This window comes from Electrona antarctica (assembly GCF_951216825.1).
Source record: "Electrona antarctica genome assembly, chromosome: 17".
Lineage (NCBI taxonomy): Eukaryota > Metazoa > Chordata > Actinopteri > Myctophiformes > Myctophidae > Electrona > Electrona antarctica.
Window position 1 is genome coordinate 3,720,584 of NC_136798.1, and position 20,353 is coordinate 3,740,936.

Genomic DNA, 20,353 nt, shown 5'->3' on the forward strand with positions numbered 1-20,353 from the left:
ACGGAATGGAAAATGTACTTGAGTAAAAGTACAAAAGTATCGGCATCAAAATGTACTTAAAGTACTAAAAGTAAAAGTACTCATATTGCAGAATTTCACAAGTTCAAACTGTGTACAAAATCTTTTGAAAATAGCAAATCTACAAGCTCACAATGCGTCGCGTTGCGACGCATTGTGAGCTTGTAGATCGGCTATTTTCAAATGGCCGAAATGTAGGGTTGAAGTGGTTGATTTTGGCTCCGAGATGTAGTGGAGTAGAAGTAAAAGTATTGGAAATTGGAAATACTCAAGTAAAGTACAAATACGTCAAAATTGTACTTAAGTACAGTACTTAAGTAAAAGTACTTAGTTACTTTCCACCACTGAAGTGTATTAACAGAAACCAACGTTTCGACCTGCAAGGTCTTCTTCAGGGAAAGACATACAGCCTTGTGAGAGTTCACTATTAAAATGATATACATCAGTTATGGAAAGACATTTGCAAGACATTTATTTTCTGAAGTTTATTCTTCATATCTCAATAAATACTGCATGAGCATTTAGTGTATAAACATAACTTATAATGTCTACCAAGGACACTAAGATTTTATTATGTCTGCTGAGGACTTACGTTTTCTAATCCTCCAAAAGAAAGTGTCAAAATCTACTTTCTGTTATTAAGTAAGAGTAGCATACAACAAGCTTTTTTCCCTTATGGAATGAAAGGGGCTTGAAGGTTATTTTGAGTAAAGGGGATTAAAACCTTAGTGGGGTAGGATCAACATATGCGGAATCAGCTCCATATATGGAGATATAAGGGTTTGAGGTCGGATGTATAAGTTGCTGGCCAGCTCCATATATGCAGATCTAGGTGATGATCCAGTCTTCTCCATGTATGGTTGATGGACTGACAACCAACCATATATGGAGATCTAAGGGTCTCCATGATGTCACGTGATGTCACGAGATGTCACGAGGTCAGATCCATATATGGAGATCTAAGTACTCCATGATGTCACGAGATGTCACGAGGCGTGATACCATATATGGAGATGTGGGTGACTAACTAACTAACAGACGGGAGATGCAGGTTTTCAAAGTAAATGCGACCTCTGGTCGCAATAAAATAAAATACACACTGAACACAGCTGTTGCTAATGCTATTGATAATTTGTGTGTTAGATTTAGGTGTGCCAATGTTTATTTAATGTGTTTGTTGGCACACACACAATGTTATTGAATGGCACACCCGTGACTCTGGGAACAAACCTAAAGCATATAAAGCATACAAAATACACATGACTTACACAAAAGAAAAAAACAAACAAAAAACAAAACACAACTAGCAGTCAAAAACTACCCCAAACAAGACAACACCCCTCCACGTGATTATATCATCTGTATTACAATTACAAATTGTTAATGCAACTATCCTTTAATATACAAATAAAAGTAGTCCCATATTTCATGGAACTTTCCTTTGACATTGTTCTTCCTGGCAATTGGGTCCTGTCTGTTCTTCCGGTTTCTCAGTATCAATCTGGCTGCAGTGATAAGGCCTGCAGTCACTAATGCACATTGTGCCTTATTGGTCTAACACACAAATCTAAAAAACACACATTATTCATTTTATTAACGGAAACATGACTTTCGGCCTGCCATGTTTGTATATTATCCACTGTAGTTGTTGAACCCAAATTGAACAAAAACTACAAAATCGTCCCAGGGTTTAATTCATGCCCCATTAAAGAGGCTTTTAACCAGTGCATCCACAAAAGCCCGGGAACACTCGAGTCCATTCACTAAAGTCATCCATGACTCAGGCAGAAGGAGAGCGGCTGTGAATTGTCTCATTGATAACACAAACATCTCCCTGCCTATACCCTCCCTCCTCCTATCTTCACTCCGTTCTCCTCCCAGTCTTCTGTAACCTGTCCAGAATAGCCCTGTATGTGTGGAGCATATTCACTGACCAGATGTGCTTCATGTTGCTTAGAAATGCTACTAATCCACAGAGCTCGCATGGCAGTTGGACTGTAAACAATGAAACAAGCTACACACTGTTGTCTGTAAAAAAGGGTGTTAAAATAAGCCTGTTAAGTGTAGTATTGGCAGACACGTGAATGTTATGAAGAGCTTGTGGACACTGACTTGGGCCGTAGTGTCGACAAACCCTTTTGACAACATTTCAGTCTAATTGACCTAATTCATTCATTCATTTACTCAGGCTGTAAGAGGACTTATATAAGACATGGGCTGGGCTGCATGGGTAGACTGAGACCGAATCTCTCTCCTTCTGTCTGTCTGTCTGTCTGTCTGTCTGGTTAAAATGATAGCGATATATTAACTACTGTTGCTGGATTCCCCTGTCTGTCTGTCTGTCTGTCTGTCTGTCTGTCTGTCTGTCTGTCTGTCTGTCTGTCTGTCTGTCTGTCTGTCTGTCTGTCTGTCTGTCTGTCTGTCTGTCTGTCTGTCTGTCTGTCTGTCTGTCTGTCTGTCTGTCTGTAAACTTGAAGGTCTATGACACAGTTTCTAAGGGGTAGTGCTTCGATGGGATGAGCAGATCATGCAGGGAAAAAAGGCTTTTACAAGATCTTTTACAAGATCTTTAATCAATATAAATGTTCCACATTGACCTTTTACAGTAATAAGTAAGTCTCTACTGGCCTGGCCTGGTATGTTGTAAGACCATCATCACTGGAGTACATGCCTCCCCAGTGTGACTGGTCCGATCAGACTCTCACTCCCACACTCTCTCCCTGCTTCCACTCGCGAATACTTGTTTTCACACATCACACGTCCCACTATAGCTACCAATAAACAGACAATTTGTAACAGGAAAATTGTCACAACAAATGCCCCAAAATATGCAATGCAATTCCCCAGTCAACAACTATTTTGACACTGACGAAGGCCTGCGCGCCGAAACGCGTTTGTCTGTCTGGTATGACTGCTGCTGCGGAGCACTATCATTATTAAACAAAGACTCTTACTCGACTGAGAGTGCGGATTTTATTCATTTTCTAACCAGTCAAGAACATGTCACTAATGCCATACCTATGATCCCTCATTAATTAACCGGGTTGGTAATAGTATATATTTCTTTATTGTGTGGGTGAAATGTTTTTTAATCTCCTTTTGATGTTCAGATCATCCATGTGATGATTACAGTCAGGGGTCATCAACATGTCTGTACACGGACGTAGCAAAGACTTCATCTTGTCCGTGTGGCAAATCTCCGTTTTTACACAACATTATGATAATGTTCTTATTTTGATCATGAGACCCAATTATACTGAATGTCAGTCTCCTGGTTTTCTTCAGAATATGTATGACACTGGTTTAGTACGACACTATGAATGGCATATGGAGTATTGGTTCTCAAATCTTTTATTTGCCAATATCCCCTGTAACTCTGAGAGCGAACAAATGGAACCAAATGGACCCGTTTGTTCACTCTCAGAGTTACAGACCTGTTATGGTCTGTATATATATACAGACATATATATATATGTGTTTGTTTGATTGATTGAAGTAACAGATTGGAGAATTACAGTACATTTCAAGCACAACTCAATACAAAACTGTTAACTGTGGACAACACCATAAAGCTTGTTCAATTCATCATAACATTTAGAGACGTACAAATATAGGCTACAGGGGGGGAAAAAACATACAGTGAGGGGAAAAGGGGTGGGTGGGGGATTCAGATTTTTGTTCACTCATGTCATGTCCGTGGCACAAATGGAATTTTGACAAAAAAATGATTATAAAAAATTATAAAAACCCCTGGATGATTGTAAAATCTGAATCCCCCACCCACCCCTTTTCCCCTCACTGTATATGTTTTCTTTTACCTTTTTTACCTCTTTATGATGATTTCCTGTTCTTTGGCTATATAGAAGTATATATTTGTACGTCTCTAAATGTTATGATGAATTGAACAAGGTGGACCCTCTTGTAAACATTAAGTGTAGTGCTTTATTGGGTCGTCCACTCACTGTTAACAGTTTTTGTATTGAGTTGTGCTTGAAATGTACTGTAAAATTCTGCAGACTGTTAATAAATACTTCAATCAATCAATCAATCAATCAATCATCTACACTGTAGCAAAGGCTCGTCACAGATACCTGTACTAGGTGTGTTGCCCTCTTCAGCCACATGGGGGCGCCAGGCTGCCAGCTAAGTACAGGAAGTCAACATTAGCAGCTGATGCTACTAGAGGCTGCTGACTTCAAACCACCACCGTGGAATGGCTTCTGTTGTGGTTTCTACATCACAACACTGACCCCAGCGTCCACCGCGCAGAGGTAGCGTGCTACACGAACACTTAATACATCATTCATTACTTACTTTAGACCACATATAATAATAATAACGCCATTATTAAGTAGTCAACCAACCCCTTCCTCTTCTGTTTAGCTAACGTCTTCAGGTAGCTAACCGCTAACTAGCTATTATCAACTTTTCATTCATTGGCCGTTAAGCTTCTTTTCTTTGTTGGGCTGCCTGCTAGCCTGCTAGGCAACACGTTAGCTGCACTGTGGTGTCAGTGTGTATATTATATTATATAGCAGCCGCTGGCACTGCTTATTGTATTTTTTTTCCAACGTTCAGTTCTTTCAGTTTTACTTAAAGCTTAGCTAGTGTACGTGAAGTCACTGAAGTGAGCAGACCTGGTGATTTAAACTCTGTTATAGTTCCGCGCCGGGGTGTCGCAGGCCGAAAAATGGAACAACTTAACTACAAGCTTGCTGTTGATTATAATTAAATCAGTAATATGATCTAACGTTAGAGTTCTTGCGCCCTACCGTCGAATTTCTTGTACACCCAGGAGGTAACACAGCTACCTTAAGTTGACAAAATGACGACACTTTTTTACATTTGAGAGCAAATACAACTACCTGAACTACGTGAGCGTACAGTTAACTTACAGCATGTACATGTTTTTCTCACAGTTCGTGTCCCTGTCCGTCCGTCCGTCCGTTGCTGTGGTGATCATGGTGATGCTGACAGCAGCGGTGCTGCTGATGGCAGTGTGACCGAGGAGGAGGAGGTGTGACAGTCAGGCTGACAGCCAGGCCAGCGGCGGTACCCTCCTGGTCGGTGCTGTGTGTGACAAACAACAACACAGTCCCCCACCGCCCTGCTCATGGATTCCAGCAATGACGAGGCTCTGGACATTATCATCACCAACGTGGTGGCCACCTTCAGGACCAGGTGCCACCTCAACCTGCGCACCATCGCCCTGGAGGGCATCAATGTCATTTACAAACCTGAAGTAGGGGTGAGGAGAACGGGCACGTGATTGTGCGCGTGTGTGAGAGAGAGAGAGAGAGAAGTGGATGTCGTTATGTTATGTGTTAGCCCTAGAATGTCTGTGATCATACATATATTTCATATATTACACAGTCATAGAACAACTGTGCCTGCTCCCGTTTAGCTGTGTGACATGGGCAGCATAAATGTGTTCGGCCAGACAGTGGCCTTGTGGTTAGAGTGTCCGACCTGTAACTGGGAGGTCGGGGGTTCGATCCCCGGCCGGGTCATACCAAAGACTGTAAAAATTAAATGAGACCCAATGCCTCCCTGCTTGGCACTCAGCATCAATGGGTTGGATTGGGAATCAACTAATGATTCCCGAGCGCGGCGCACGCTGCGGCTCACCGCTCCAAGAGATGGGTCAAATGCGGAGAACAAATTTCACTGCGGTAACGTGTGTGACTAATCCTACGACTTTGACTTTGGCGCTCCATGTGTACTCACTACTCGCCCATTAAATAATTCCTAAGACTTGGAGGCAGATATTGTCGTCTAGTTTCACATCCATGTGAAAGTCCTGGCATAAAACATTTGTTTAGTCACGAGCTGCACACAGACATCCCTCACTCCGGGCGAGGGGCTCGGAATGATAGCTGGGCTGAATTTACCAAAACCTCCTCTGATCAACAACACAAACTCACGAATTGACCGGGGAAGCACAAATGTTTGGGGCACACAATTGGCAGGTGGTGTGATTAAATTACCCAGCACCATTCAAAACGCACCTGTCAATTGTGTGCCCAAAACATTTGTGCTTTGTGCACAGGGCTGAGGACACATCATTGTGTGTGTGAGATGGAGAGAGAGAGAGAGAGAGAGAGGTGGATGTCGATATGTGTCAGTAGATCAGACCGAAAAGAAAGCAGCCACCCTCCAGTGAGATTTATGTAATTATAAATGATTTTCCCCCTGGTTTGTTAGAGTGGTTCCCAAACTTTTTCATGTCCAGGACCCCCCAATTGACACCAAGGAGCCTGCGGACCCCCCATTTGAAAATATATGCCAGGGCCATGAGAGAAGCTCTTTACGTCTCTAGCAGTGATTCTCAACCTGTTTAATTTCAAGGACCCCCAGTTTAACATGCCTTAGGCCAGTGTTTCCCAACCTTTTTTGTCCCAGGGCACACTTTTCATAGCCTAAAAATCTCAGGGCACACCTAGATATACGGTGTATAGGCCTATCTATATACATATACATTACATACATATGTGTATGTATGTGTATATAATATATATATATATATATATAATATTTTGAACTAAAGTTCATGGTTCCAAAAAATGAACTATTTGTTCTTTTTCGTTCTTTCTTTTTTTGAATTATTATTATTATTACCACAGTACCACAGCCCATAGCCATATAGAACCTCAGACTTTATTGAATAAAAAAACTTTGGGGGATTTAATAATAAAAAAATAATTCCTTTAAAAAAAATACATTTTGGAGAAAAATAGCTCATATGCAATGTGAAATGCCACCTAATTCTTAATCCTTTTCCTTGTCTTTATTATGGGCCAACTTGTGAAAGCTGCATGCTTTTATTGTGAAGGGTCTCAGTTCTCACAGCCTGCATATTTCCACGTGCTGAAAATAGCTGATCGACAAGCTCACAACGCGTTGTGAGCTTGTAAATCAGCCATTTTCAGCATGGAACACGTGTACGACGAAGAATAAACCAGGCATCACTGCGCTTCTGTGGAGGGAGGGAGATATATTGTGTTGGCCGAACGAGGCGATCATGTATGGACACGTGGACAGTTGGACAGCTATTTTTCGTGGCACATTATGTTTAATCACAACAACGTCACGTTTACTTTACCTCCTCAGTGTTTGGGTCGGGACATGTAGGACTGTATGTGTTTGCTGTCTACGTGCATATGCGCGAAATGTAGCGTCTTCTGGATGCATCTCTTTTGCATTAACATTTCAATGGCCGAGGGTCGTTAGAGTTTATTGTTCCGTCGTTATCGCACGTCTAATGGTTAGACGTGTGACAACAACAACGACGCAACAATAGGAAGCCTGAAGCCCAGTAGCTATAATATTGCTTTCAGGGGAGGGTTAGTGTTATTTTCGGTCAAATCAGGCGGCACACCTGGACACATCAAACGGCACAGTAAAGTGCCGCGGCACACAGGTTGGGAAACACTGCCTTAGGCTATGGTCTGGACCCCCATTTAATGGCATTTCTATCTCTGAGACCCCAATTTATACCGAATAGGCAGAAAATATATCACCGAATAGTGTATGCAATTAATGCATTCAAAAGAGCTGAATAAATGTTTTATGCTCCCATAATAGTGATTATTATTTAAGTTAAGTTTTGCCATAACCATTTATTTTGCCATAAATCAGGTAACTTTAAGGTACGGCCATGACAGCAATGGTAGGAAAAAAAGATATATAATATTAATCATATTCGGATATTCGGTATTCGGTTTTCGGCCAACTGTTTCCTATATTCGGTATTCGGTTTCGGCCAAGAATTTCCCTTTCGGTGCATCCCTACTCTGTAGTGTCTCTCTGTACTAGTAAATGTGTTGTTGTGAATGATGTCTTAACACAAACCATCTCTCTTTGTGTGCGTTATTTTTTTGTGTTCAGAAAGTCTTGATGAAGCTTCGCAAGCCCAAGATCACAGCCTCCATCTGGTCCTCAGGGAAAATAATTTGCACTGGAGCCACCAGGTAAGCACACTGGAACACCAGTGTTGTTTTTGGCAGCAGATTTTAGTTTTAGTCATAGTCTCTTGAATAGCTTTCATTTAGTTTTAGTCACAGTCACCTGGAATGTTGTAGTGTTTAGTCTAAAATGTCTAAAATAGCTGATCTACAAGCGTGAGATCTGCTATTCTCAGCATGAAACTAAGTGTACAATTACTTGTCTTTTATTTATACTGGATCAACAATAAGTCTTGTCCACTAGTCCCTTCCTAACATTTTTGTCTAGTTTTTATTTGTTAACGAAATTGTCAATATATTTAGTCTTACTTTTAGTCATCATAGCTTGTTTTCATTTAGTTTTCGCCAGTGAAAAAAGGTAGTCGACAAACCTTTTTTGTCATAGTTTTAGTCGAAGAAAACAACATTGAAAACAACACTAACGGGCACACCAGGGACGTGCAGCCCCTGCCCCTTTACCCGTCTGTGAAGCAACTGTCCTCTCCAGACCACGAATGCAGCATTCACTAAGGTGGAAGAGAGTGGCGACACTAGCGTTGACTGGAAGCACTCATTCTATCTCAATGAGATAGTTCCAGGCATAGGAGCAATGTTTGGAACTATAGCCCAAAAGGCACCCGCTTTGCGGCGAGATCAAAGCGTGTCGCTACTCTCCTGCTCTACACTCCGGGTGGAAGAAATGCAAATGCCTCTCCTGTCCATGTCATGCCGGAAGGCAGCATTCAGGAGAATTAGCTTTTTTTCCCCGAAGTCTCCTGAACACAGCATTTTGCGCTGAACACATTTGTTTAGAAATCCATGTCGTATACACCGCATCTCCACTAGCTGAAGAGTGCTGGTGTTGCGCCCCGAAAATAGTTGTGAGCTTGTAGATCTGCTATTTTTTCTATTTTGGCCGGAAAAAAACGTTTCGGCTATCCAGCCTTCATCATTGTCAACACTGCCACACTGATGAAGGCTGGATAGCCGAAACATTTGTCTCCTGTTCTAAATGCAAGAATAAATTATTGAAATGCAGTCTTGGTGTGTGTATGACCCATTACCGTTATTTATTTGATATAAAAGCAAAGGTTAAAACCTTAACTTCTTTAATTGGTTGGCCGTAGGTAGAACATGTCGAAAAATCCCTACCTAGCCCAAATCACCCTCCTGACGTCCACTTGTAAACAGGGTGATGTGATGTATTTACCAGCAGTCTCTGAACACAGAAACACTCTTCTAGATGTCTATACGGGTTAATAGCAATGAACCCTTGTAATAAGGGAAAATTAGCTTAAGTTATGGCAAATCTGGAAAAAAATGCTTACCACTAGCTTTTCTCACAGATGTGTTCATAAAGGTGTCTACTATCACAGAATTTGCCTAAAAATGCCCATAGCCGTCATCACAAATGTGATGAGGTCAGCACATTTGGCTATGGCCGAATTTAGCCCAAGGAGTGTTTTTCGTGCAAAACTAATGCTTGGAATGGATTCAGCATCATGAAAACCCCCTAGTTTGACATGTCACATGCTACTTAAAGTATAATGAAATTTGGAATTATTTGCCTTATATTGGTTGATAATGGTACCCCAACTTTCAGCAGCTGTCACAAAGTTTCCCAAGGGAATTGGGTTGGAACATGTTTTTCTATGATAGTAGACACCTTTATGAACACATCTGTGAAGACAGCTAGTGGTAAGCATTTCTTTTGCGGATTTGCCACAACTTAAGCTAACTTTACCTAACTATTGTTGTGCATGTGTGTTAACATGCACATGTTTGTGCATGTAAAAATCTATGCCCTTACTCATACCTGCTTTCCTCTCATCTTCCTCCCCCAGCGAGGACGACGCTAAGCTGGGGGCCCGCAGGCTGGCACGCTGTCTACAGAAGCTGGGCTTCAGGGTGAGAATGACCCACCGTATTGGTCAGACGCAAACGTTTTATGAAGCACGTCACTGGTTCTCAAAGCTTTAAGCCATTTTGACCTGAGATCAGATTGTCTTCTACATCCTGACAGTTTTCTGAAAAAGCTATGTTTCTATGTCAGTCGTTCTTCGTTTTTTCAAAAATAGCAGACCTACAAGCTCGTAGCGCGCCACTCGGTGGCGCGCTATGAGCTTGTAGATCTGCTATTTTTCAATAGCTAAATTATAACATAATGTTTAAAACACCAAAAGGGGTTCCCGCACAAAATGGGTTAAGCTTGAGAAGATGCCTTTGGTGTCAAACCTACAAAAATACATTTGAAATTAATAATGAAAATAGCTGAATTTGGTGGTCTTTGGGTGAGAACTACTTAACGAGAGTAAAGATGGTTGCACACCGGCCGCGTTTTTCGGAAAACCGATGGAGAAACGCCACTTAAAAATCCGAATTCGCACCCGGTGTGTGGAGACCTTGTCTTTTTTTTTGTGATGCACCGAATATTCGGCCACAGAAAATATTCGTCAGAAAATGGCTAAAAATGCGTTTTCGGCCTATTCGGTTTCGGCCCGAATAGGCCGAAAATATATCACAGAATAGTATATGCAATTAATTCATTCAAAAGTGCTGAATAAATGTATTATGGACCCATAATAGTGATTATTATTTAAGTTTTCCATACACCCACATGGCAGCACAAACACTAAACAAAATCTTCAAAGAAACATCAGGATATGTCCATGAATACTAAGCAACTGATTTTTGCTGATGGTTTCTTAGTTCTGTTATCCTACAGATAAATACACTGGTTTCTGTGTGTACAGTACAGTACAGTACAGTACAGTACAGTACAGTACAGTACAGTACAGTACAGTACAGTACAGTACAGTACAGTACAGTACAGTACAGTACACCTCAACTAAAACTCAACATATATTTGTAATTTTGTATAGCCCTTAATCACTGTTACAGTCTCAAAGGCAGTGGTTCCCAAAGTGGGGTCCGGGGACCCCTAGGGGTACTTGAGGGTGTTCCAGGGGGTACCTAGCTCAATTAGAGATAGTTTGTAACCAAATGGACCCTTATGGGTCTGTAACTCTGAGAGTGTACAAATGGAACCAAATGGTTGTTGTTGTTAAATTAACAGTGGTTTTACAATATCAATTGGGGTACCAGAGATAGAAATGCCATTAAATCGGGGGTCTGTAGCATAATGCGTGTGAAACTGGGGGGTCCTTGAAATAAATGTGTTTTGGAAAAACTGGCTAGAGCCATAAAAATCCTCCCTTATCGGGGTCACTGGAATATGTTTTCAAATGGGGGTCCCTGGCCTAATACATGTTGATTTGGGGGTCCTTGACATGAAAAGGTTTGGGAACCACTGCTCAAAGGGCGTGGCGTGGTGTGGTGTGGTGTGTGTGTGTGTCTCTATGCAGGTGCGGTTTTCAGACTTCAAGGTGGTGAATGTGTTGGCGGTGTGTTCCATGCCATTTGCTGTCCACCTTGTCGACTTTACTAACAACAACCGACCTATTGCAAGGTATTTAATGACATGCAACTGGAAGACACCAGACATGAACAGCTAAAAGGTGGGGAGACATAGCTTTTGGGGGGGTTGATGACCAGGTTTGGCATGCTGCAGCATTCTGGATCATTTGGAGGATGCCATCATGGGGCCAATTTAAGGAGGAAGGTTCAGTGGTCAAGCTTTGAGATGACTGAGGCGTGAATAAGGAGCTGGGCAGACTCCTGGGCGAGACAGGATCTGATCCTTCAGGGGTTCCCAAACTGGTGCGTGCACCACTTGTGTGTGCGCGAATGCCCTCTAGGGGGTGCGTGACTTGAAAAGGGTAATGGCGGTTTTACGGTTATTTAACACAAACGGCAAAATTCGGTAAAACACTGTTGTAAGGAGATGTATAGAGCAGTGGTGGGAGTATACAGCAGCTGCGTGTCTCTCAGTGCAGTGACATTCTGTGATCATTTGCCATAATCATATTAAAAAAAATTATAATTTTTGGCCAAATACAACAAGACTGAGTATAGGCCTATCTCACAGCCCGCTTTCCACGCCCACTTCCGGTAAATAGTGGTGTCTTTAACATGAGCATTTACAAGTTTTTTTCTCTGGAGAATCTAAGTACATTTTCTAATGTAAAAATGTGACAGACCAATATTATTATGAAGCAAACAAGATGGTAAATCAGGTCGAACAGATAGAACAAACCTTACCTTGAGAAAACAAAAGTTGTAGACTTCTTAAATTACCTCTGTTAACATGTAGCGTCTATGGAGTGACGTCACGCTATCACCACTAACCCCGAAAGGGGGCGTATTTAGGGGGGCGGGGAAATTCTGTGAGATAGGCTTATTGGGGGGTGCATCAGCTAGGTCAGGAGGTAACTGGGTGCACGGCCAAAAAGGTTTGGGGACCACTATAAAGTGTAAACCTACAGGAACAAGTGACCGCAACCGGCCGCTGCCATTGAATGTGTGCCTTGAAGCACAGCTAGCTGACTGTCCACTCTGTGTTCTTACTCACTGGCAGTTAGAAAAGAAGCTCAGAGTTGTTGATGGAACAATGTGCTGCCACACATGAGTTTGTAGGTTTCTTTTGTGCTATTTTTAAGAAAATGTGTTATTAAATCGCACTTAAAGGGTTAGTTTTATTCAACATTCAATATTGTAAATGTGTTATAATAAGAGTGATAGTATTACAAGATCTTGACAGTTTGTCCTTTGGTGGACATTGGGCACAAATGAACCGTGGGAATTAGGATCAGCCAATATCACCAGTAGGTGTAGCTGGTGATCATAAAGTGCTGGGGGGAACAAAACTGCACAGTATTTGAAACATGATTTTATTCCTGTATTTGTGGGGATAGGGCGGTCTCTAGTGGTGAAAACCCTGCTCTTGCTTGAATATTAATATTAATAAAGGAATACTGGGGGATTTTATGAGCATAACACCTCCCTCGTGTCCAGTAGACTTGAAACTTGTGGTAGTTAGTTATATACACTAATTGTAACTGCGGTTATTTACATTATCATTGTGTTTTTAATGTGTTTTAGAAGTGTGGATTAATTTGAACATTTCAAAGGGCTGTGAATTATGTATTAAACGTGCAGTATTGTTTGGTTGACTCAATATCAATTACTCGGGTACATTTCGGTAGCGTTTTAACTGATGACATTGGACAAAATGTAAAAACTGTCACCTCCATGCTTAAGTACCACATGTAGTCAAAAGCTATCAGCAGACAACGGTGTGTTTAGTTTTGACCAGTATGGTCTTTAAAATCACTGAATGTGACATTTACAGAAATTGGTTACTGGATATAATGATGTATTGGCTACAGAATTGTAGCAGGGGGTCATTATTCACCCACCTATTTCATTTCTGCGAAATGGCACGATGAGACATTTGTTTATCATCAGAATAATGTATTTGTGAGATATTCTGAGGTACATATTAATAGTAATCCTAACCCTAACTGTCTGTGTGTTTCAGTTATGAGCCAGAGCTCCATCCTGCTGCCACATATCGGATCAAAACCCTCAAGGCTACTGTGCAGGTTTTCTCTACCGGCAGCATAACAGTTACAGGTAATGCTCTCTCTCTAGTGCGCACACACCTGTACTTCTCTCTCTCTCGCTCTCTTTCTTGCTCTCTCGCTCTTTCGCTCTCACCCCTAATAACTAAAAGCCAGCTTAAGAGATTGAGGCCGCATTCAGGGGTTGACACTAAGGGTTGCCCACCTGCCCCCTAGCAGGTAAATAAAGGATTTGGGGCAGGTGGAGTTGGCTTTCAGGTTGCCCGACCAGGCAAGTAATCGTTTGAGAGTGGACGCAACCATCTATAAACACAACACCAGAGTGGAATGTAAAATAAAAGCACTGTTGCTACATTTAAAAATATAAAATAACTAAGTGTGAATAATATGTGTCATATTCATACAGGAGGTATTTGCCATACAAATAATTGGTATGACATTTTTTATCACACAGCCCCCGAACGTAAAAAATAAATACAAATAAATGTGTTAAATTGAACTGTAATTCAAATTTTACCCATACTTTTATAATGGACAATTTACTTTTGGGGCAAGTAGAACATGACCTGTACTTGCCCGACGGGCAAGTGCCTCTGAGACCTTAGTGTCAACCCCTTAATAAAACATTCTATTATAGACCAGTGTTGCACAACGTTTGTTAATATTCTAATGCACAAGGCCAGTGAATAGATTTAAAGGATACTGCTGGTGTGTTATCAGTTTTCACATTTAATCGCATCAATCAACCTGGACACGTTGGAGACCTTTTAGGATGTCCTAAATGGCATATTGGTAGTATCGTTGTGTATGTCTGACCCATCTCTCTCTCCCACCCTGTCTCAGGACCAAATGTGCAGGCGGTGGCTACAGCGGTGGAACATATTTACCCTCTACTGTTCGAGGTTCAGAAACCTAAACATAGGAAGGATTAAACAGAAGACTGGTCTCATCATCACCCGTTTGTGGCAAGTGACGAAGCACCTTATCCCCTTGGATGTGTTTGGATCGTTGTTTTTTATCGCTATGCGTCCGCAGCCACAAACCTACAATATTGGCTGAGAATGACCTGGAATCGTTTCATTCCTTCTTTTTTGTTTGTTTTGTTTTTAACTGTTTTTAACAGTTTCCCCCTCACTAAATCTGAAATTCCCTTTGTGGATTGTTAACTGTTTTTGACCCTTGCTAAACTCTTAACCAACATTTCTGCTCTTAACAAGCTTCACTGACAATGAGAGCGGTGGAGTTTTGGGATACTTTATTCCTTCCTCTCTGGGTGTTCTTGCATGACCGCAAACCAAGCCAGTCTTCAGAAACTTGTGCTACACACGTAACAATAGTGATACTGTCACAATGAAATTAATCAGTATTTTTAACATTTGGGGATGCCTTGTCTAAGTTGTCTTAAGTACCGTGTATACACAGCCACACGTCCCAGTTTAGGACTCCACTTTCTCTGGAAGAATCTCCGTCCACAACCTGTTTTTAGAAGTAGAATTTGCTCCTATATACAGAACGAAACACACTTATTATTAAGTTGGCAAATGTGGATGCTTTGAGCTACGCAGTCGATTTGACGTGTTACATTTTCCTCACCTGAAACGCAATGGAGCACAACCGCAGGGTTTCTACAGCAGGATGAAGCCGTCTTCGATTTGGGTTCTCTTCTGTATCTCTCAATGTAACAGGATATAGTTGCAATCTTTCTGAGGGTGAATTTATTTACCTCCAGGGAACAAAATAATACACATTGGATATGTATGATGAATGATTCCAAGATGATTTCATCTCCGGTGCCATTAGAAACATTGGACACAGAAAGGCATTAATGAGCATTCTTTTTTTTTTAAACCCCCAATGTAGTCGTTGCAAATTCCTTCTGTTTATAGTCCCATGTTTACAGTCCCATCACTGCCAACCCCTATTGGTCTGTGGAGTTTCACCAGTAGGATCATGTAATGCATGTGGAGGAACACACCATCCCTCGCAAATTTCAACCCCTCAGTGACCAACATGTAGACAAGAGACAGAGAAAGCCAATCCCTGCCAGCTTCCCGCCGGTCGAACATGGTCAATCGTGTTGGTTGGAGCGGCCCGGCCAACCCATGATGGTGGTGGTCAATGGTCATAAGCTTAAGCCCCCACGCCAACCCGGACGCCCTTTTAATAATAATTTTAATTGACCAAGTGTCGCTGAGGAAATGATGTGTACATTTTGTTCACTTCCTCCATTTAAACGTTTACCTCTTGGGCCCAAACCTAAGTTACACTCCTAATTCTGTAACCTTTAAAATATCGTCCACCCTCCACATCATAAATATCAAGCTTGTCTGCCCTAATCGTAACCCAAATAGTATGTCTTTTACGTATTGAGAAATGAGAACATGGAGGACGTTGCATGTCTCAGTCCCCTGCATCGATGTCCTTTGTCCTTTGATTTGTGAGGAACTTGAGGATATGGCCCAATTCTTGACCGTCTTTACTTATACTTAATTCATTGTTGTGCACCAAAATAGGACCTGGATTATTCATATCCAAAATGTAACATTTGTCCATAATCCAAATGTTGACCTTCACAAATGCTCCTGTACAGTATGTCACAGTAGTCCTCAAAGAGTTAGGACATTTTGTTAGCAAGGATATTATATACTGTAAACGTACTAGTACACAAAAAGATTTTTTTTCAAGAACAAGAAAATGAAATGTGAAGAATGAAGGCATTCTGACTTGGAACAAAATGCTCCTGTAATCCCGACCGACATGGGGGCTGATGTCAGCCCCGACCGACCCCGTCCTACATCTGTGAATAGAGGTAACGTCTTGGATTGGTGTATCTGGTGGTACAGTATATGTTATGGATACTATGGCTTTGACATAATGATGTGTCATCTACCTGGACATGAGATACTTGGACTGAATATTAGTGTCCAACCAAGCTATGGGACACTCTTCTTTGTGTTATTAAAACTTTTGTATTTTGTATTTAAAAAAAGAAAAATGACAAAAAAAAAGAATACTGAATAAAGTAAGCTACTATGAGAATGTTGTATATGTTTTACTGTCTTAATCTTTACCTTTTTTTTTTGTCTCATTTGCAAGTCTTGAAATGCCAAATAAGTTGAGTAATTGAGCTTGAACTGCATAACGGGGAGCGATAAAACAAGCCTATAGTTCATTTTCTCTGAGAAGTCGCGGAGGGACAACGCAAGCGTATTTACGTGAGCACGGTCCCGTGAATGTGTTGTGCGCGTGCTCGTTTCGTGCACATGACTGCGACTCACCAGACCTGGATTCGGCTTAGCTTTTTTTTACGCTTGCGTTGTTGCGCCCCTCTTGAGCAGACCTGTAGCACAGGGGTTCTCAACGTTTTTGGCCGGGGACCCCCGGAAATGCTTTGGCAATGTCTCGGGACCCCCGCCCCGCCCCCTCCCGACCCCCAATATAAATTGACTGCTACAATAACCTTAAACCATTTTGGGCGGGAACCCCTTTTGGTGTTTTAAGCATTGTTATAATTTAGCTATTGAAAAATAGCAGATCTACAAGCTCATAGCGCGCCACCGAGTGGCGCGCTACGAGCTTGTAGGTCTGCTATTTTTGAAAAATCGTGAAAATAAAATGTAAACATTTTTTTTTTTTTTTTAAATAATTTGGGGACCCCCTAAAATAATTTGGCGACCCCCCCGAGGGGTCGCGACCCACGGGTTGAGAACCCCTGCTGTAGCAGACCTGTCGTTGATCCAGGCAACAACGTGTGCGTTTTATCGCTCCCCCGTTTGCAAGGCCCATAATGCATCTAAAGCAGTGGTTTTCAACCAGTGGTCCGGGGACCATCACTGGTCATTGAGGTGGTCCCCAGTTAAATGGAGAGTTGGTAACCAAACGGACCCTTATTAGATCTTGTATTGTATTGTATGCATTACTTAATTTACCAGAAGATAATTAGAGCATGTAGAATAATTATTTCCATCAACACGTGTTGTCTCTCCTAATGTACCAACATCAATACAGCATGGAATTGTGGACAAAATCTTATCCAACGACAACAAAATCTTCGTAGTCTTTGATCTGAGGCGCTAAATCTCATCAAATGGTGGTCCATTGCTCAAATAGCGAATAAATAATGGGCATTGATAATGAAATGGGTTGAAAACCACTGATGTAAAGAGGTTTCAAATTGTGACACTTCCAAATCTCCAAAGAAAACGCAGTAGGTAGGTAAAAATTACAAAACCTGACAATTTATTGAGAACAGCAGTTTAATGCATTTCATTTCATTAACACAAGTAAAAACAAATTGCCTCCAAAATACTCGGTCACATTACTGCAAACTACTGCTGCAGTTTTAACTTTTTATAGCCTGTTCCCAACAGTTAGAGTTTTAGACGACCGTATTCATCAAGCATCTCCGTCCGAGTCACTACTAGGAATCGTGCTGAGTTTGTCTAGGACCAAAACTAGACGAGAACATCATATGAGAGGTATTTATGAAGCTGTATGGAGTTGGAGTTCTTTTGAGAATGGGAATCATGTCTTGTAGTTTTTTGTGTATAGAACTATTTGCATAATTTGATGCAAAGGAGGATACATAAAATAGTACTACTTGTGTACTTAACATAGGCAATGATTAGTTTAGCCCAGCCATGTTTTACATTGAGTAAAACATTGTGGTGCTCTGATAGGGTGGCGATTAGAAATGGCAGCCTTTTCATTTAGAAATGCAGTCGACATGGATGTGTTGCTGTCTGGAATAACAGGGTCAACTCAGGACCAGTCTCATGGACTACTTATTCTAAAGGGCTTGGTAAAAAAATGTATAAAATAAAACACACCATGTTGTGCGTTTCAATAATCTATTTAGATTAGAAAGAAAGTCATGTGGAGGGAAGACCCAAGAACATACTATTAAATTATAGTTCCCAAATATACCATACTACCTAGTAGTAGGCCTACCTACCACCTTATCTCTTAGACAATGATGTGTGTCCCAGTAGGTCTGACAAACATTTGCATCGGTACATTCAAGTGTATTATGGTGAGCAGCAGATAAAAAAAACGACAACAACATTAAACTGCTGTAAGAATGAGAACATGGTTTATGATCCAACTGGGCAACCTGTGAAACGTCTGCAGACTCCCCTGGGTAAACAAAACATACAATATACTGTACATGTAGTCTCATGATACAATATACTGTACATGTAGTCTCATGATACCAACTAGACAATCAGAGTTCGACTTCACCTACTGTACCAATCGTGGTGATTTCTAAATGCAAAGTAATTGTCCAGACCTATGCCTAGTGCTTTGGAAACATTCTTTTGAAGCTCTTGTTTCCACCCAGATGTATCAATGAAAGCTGGGAGACTGTTCCTTAGTCTTTAGTTGAGCAAAGTGTTTAGAAACTGACTTGTAAGTCATTAGGTAAGATTAGTATTTGATTTTTAAATAGTAAATAATTTAGATTTTCCTATGGAAAAGCAGCAATTGTCTTCATATGTACATTTTAACTCCAATTACCTTTCTGGTAGTAGAAATTCCACTGGAGTGAATAGTGTTGAAGATATAACACCAAATGTTGGAGAGAGAAAGCTCTTGAACAAATGAAGGCCTTCAACATTAGAGTCTCTTGTTAGAGAATATGAATGAATGAAAAAATAAATCTACTCTTGGGGCATCCTCTCTTTACCCCCCCCTTTCAACAAGCAGCAGTGAGTCCTGAGCTATTCTCAGTTAATGAAGTTCACAGTTTCAACCATCGCTACATCCTTCCATTCCTGCCAATGTGCAATTTCCTCCACCCGCCTCGTTTCCTCCTTTCAGGTGAGCCGCTATGCAGAAAAAACGTTGAGCAGGACGCGGAGAAATGTCATCATCACACGGTCAGAAAAGAGGTGCACTGTGCATGACACACACACGCGTGAGGCGTGACGCAGTCTTGCAGGTGAAAATGTGTGTATGGGATCCTAACTTGTCAGTTGCTGTGGTAAGATTGTCCTTGTTCTATTGCCCTTGTTCTGGAACCCCTTACAGAACCTCACCTCAAAGTGTTTCCTGGGATGAGAGAGAGAGAGATGAGTGTTAGGTGTGTGTAAAGCTGTGATTTCTCCTTGGTTGGTGCCAAATGATCACCTTTTCTCATTTTCTCATTCCTTTTCTTTCCTTTTCTCAAGTATTAACTTGCAATCATCACCGATACGATAGTGTACACCTAGGCCTAAACTGCACTAGTTTAAACCGTAATGATACTTTCCCAGCGCTTCCTCACATCGTAATGTTCATCGTAATGAAATAAATAAAATCAGTATTGTGTGAAGTGAGGGGTGCTCACTGTGGCTGCCACACCAGGCATGTAGCGTGGATCAAATGATTGACTAGGCAAATTAGCATTGCGGTGGTGTGTGGGGGGGGGGGGAGTTGCACAAGGGCTGCCAAAGTAGGCTATCTTTTGTTGTTTTTCTTGTTCTTTCCAGCTCTAAACCAGGGGTTCTCAACGTTTTTGGCCAGGGACCCCCGGAAATGCTTTGGCAATGTCTCGGGACCCCCGCCCCGCCCCCTCCCGACCCCCAATATAATTTGACTGCTACAATAACCTTAAACCATTTTGGGCGGGAACCCCTTTTGGTGTTTTAAGCATTGTTATAATTTAGCTATTTAAAAATAGCAGATCTACAAGCTCATAGCGCGCCACCGAGTGGCGCGCTACGAGCTTGTAGGTCTGCTATTTTTGAAAAATCGTGAAAATAATTTATTTTTTTTTGTAATAATTTGGGGACCCCCTAAAATAATTTGGCGACCCCCCGAGGGGTCGTGACCCACGGGTTGAGAACCCCTGCTCTAAACTGACTGGACCCTATGCCGGTGTGCCACACGACGTCACGGGGGGGCAAACAAAAATTTGTCCTTAGACTA

At 41.5% G+C, this 20,353-nt stretch overlaps 1 protein-coding gene across 3 annotated transcripts; it reads left to right on the forward strand.

The window, feature by feature from the left end:
• Window positions 1-4,136: 4,136 nt before the first annotated feature.
• Window positions 4,137-16,483, forward strand: tbpl1 (TBP-like 1). Of its 3 annotated transcripts, none has more exons than XM_079525867.1 (7): window positions 4,137-4,289; window positions 4,938-5,266; window positions 7,906-7,988; window positions 9,806-9,869; window positions 11,327-11,430; window positions 13,402-13,496; window positions 14,288-16,483. In XM_079525867.1, the coding sequence occupies exons 2-7, from the start codon at window positions 5,132-5,134 to the stop codon at window positions 14,374-14,376; spliced, it is 570 nt and encodes a 189-aa protein (XP_079381993.1). In that variant the 5' UTR covers window positions 4,137-4,289; window positions 4,938-5,131; the 3' UTR covers window positions 14,377-16,483. The 3 variants fall into 3 exon arrangements, with proteins under 3 accessions (XP_079381993.1, XP_079381995.1, XP_079381994.1); XM_079525869.1 differs by having other exon boundaries at window positions 4,938-5,260; XM_079525868.1 differs by lacking the exon at window positions 4,137-4,289 and adding an exon at window positions 4,300-4,414.
• The last annotated feature ends 3,870 nt before the right edge of the window (window positions 16,484-20,353 follow it).

Bases quoted from the DNA above. Each gene is read 5' to 3' on its own strand.
- tbpl1 (XM_079525867.1), top strand. From the start codon at position 5,132: ATGGATTCCAGCAATGACGAGGCTCTGGACATTATCATCACCAACGTG. The intron at 11,431-13,401 runs GTATTTAATGAC...TGTGTGTTTCAG, and splicing joins AACAACCGACCTATTGCAAG to TTATGAGCCAGAGCTCCATC. The intron at 13,497-14,287 runs GTAATGCTCTCT...ACCCTGTCTCAG, and splicing joins CGGCAGCATAACAGTTACAG to GACCAAATGTGCAGGCGGTG.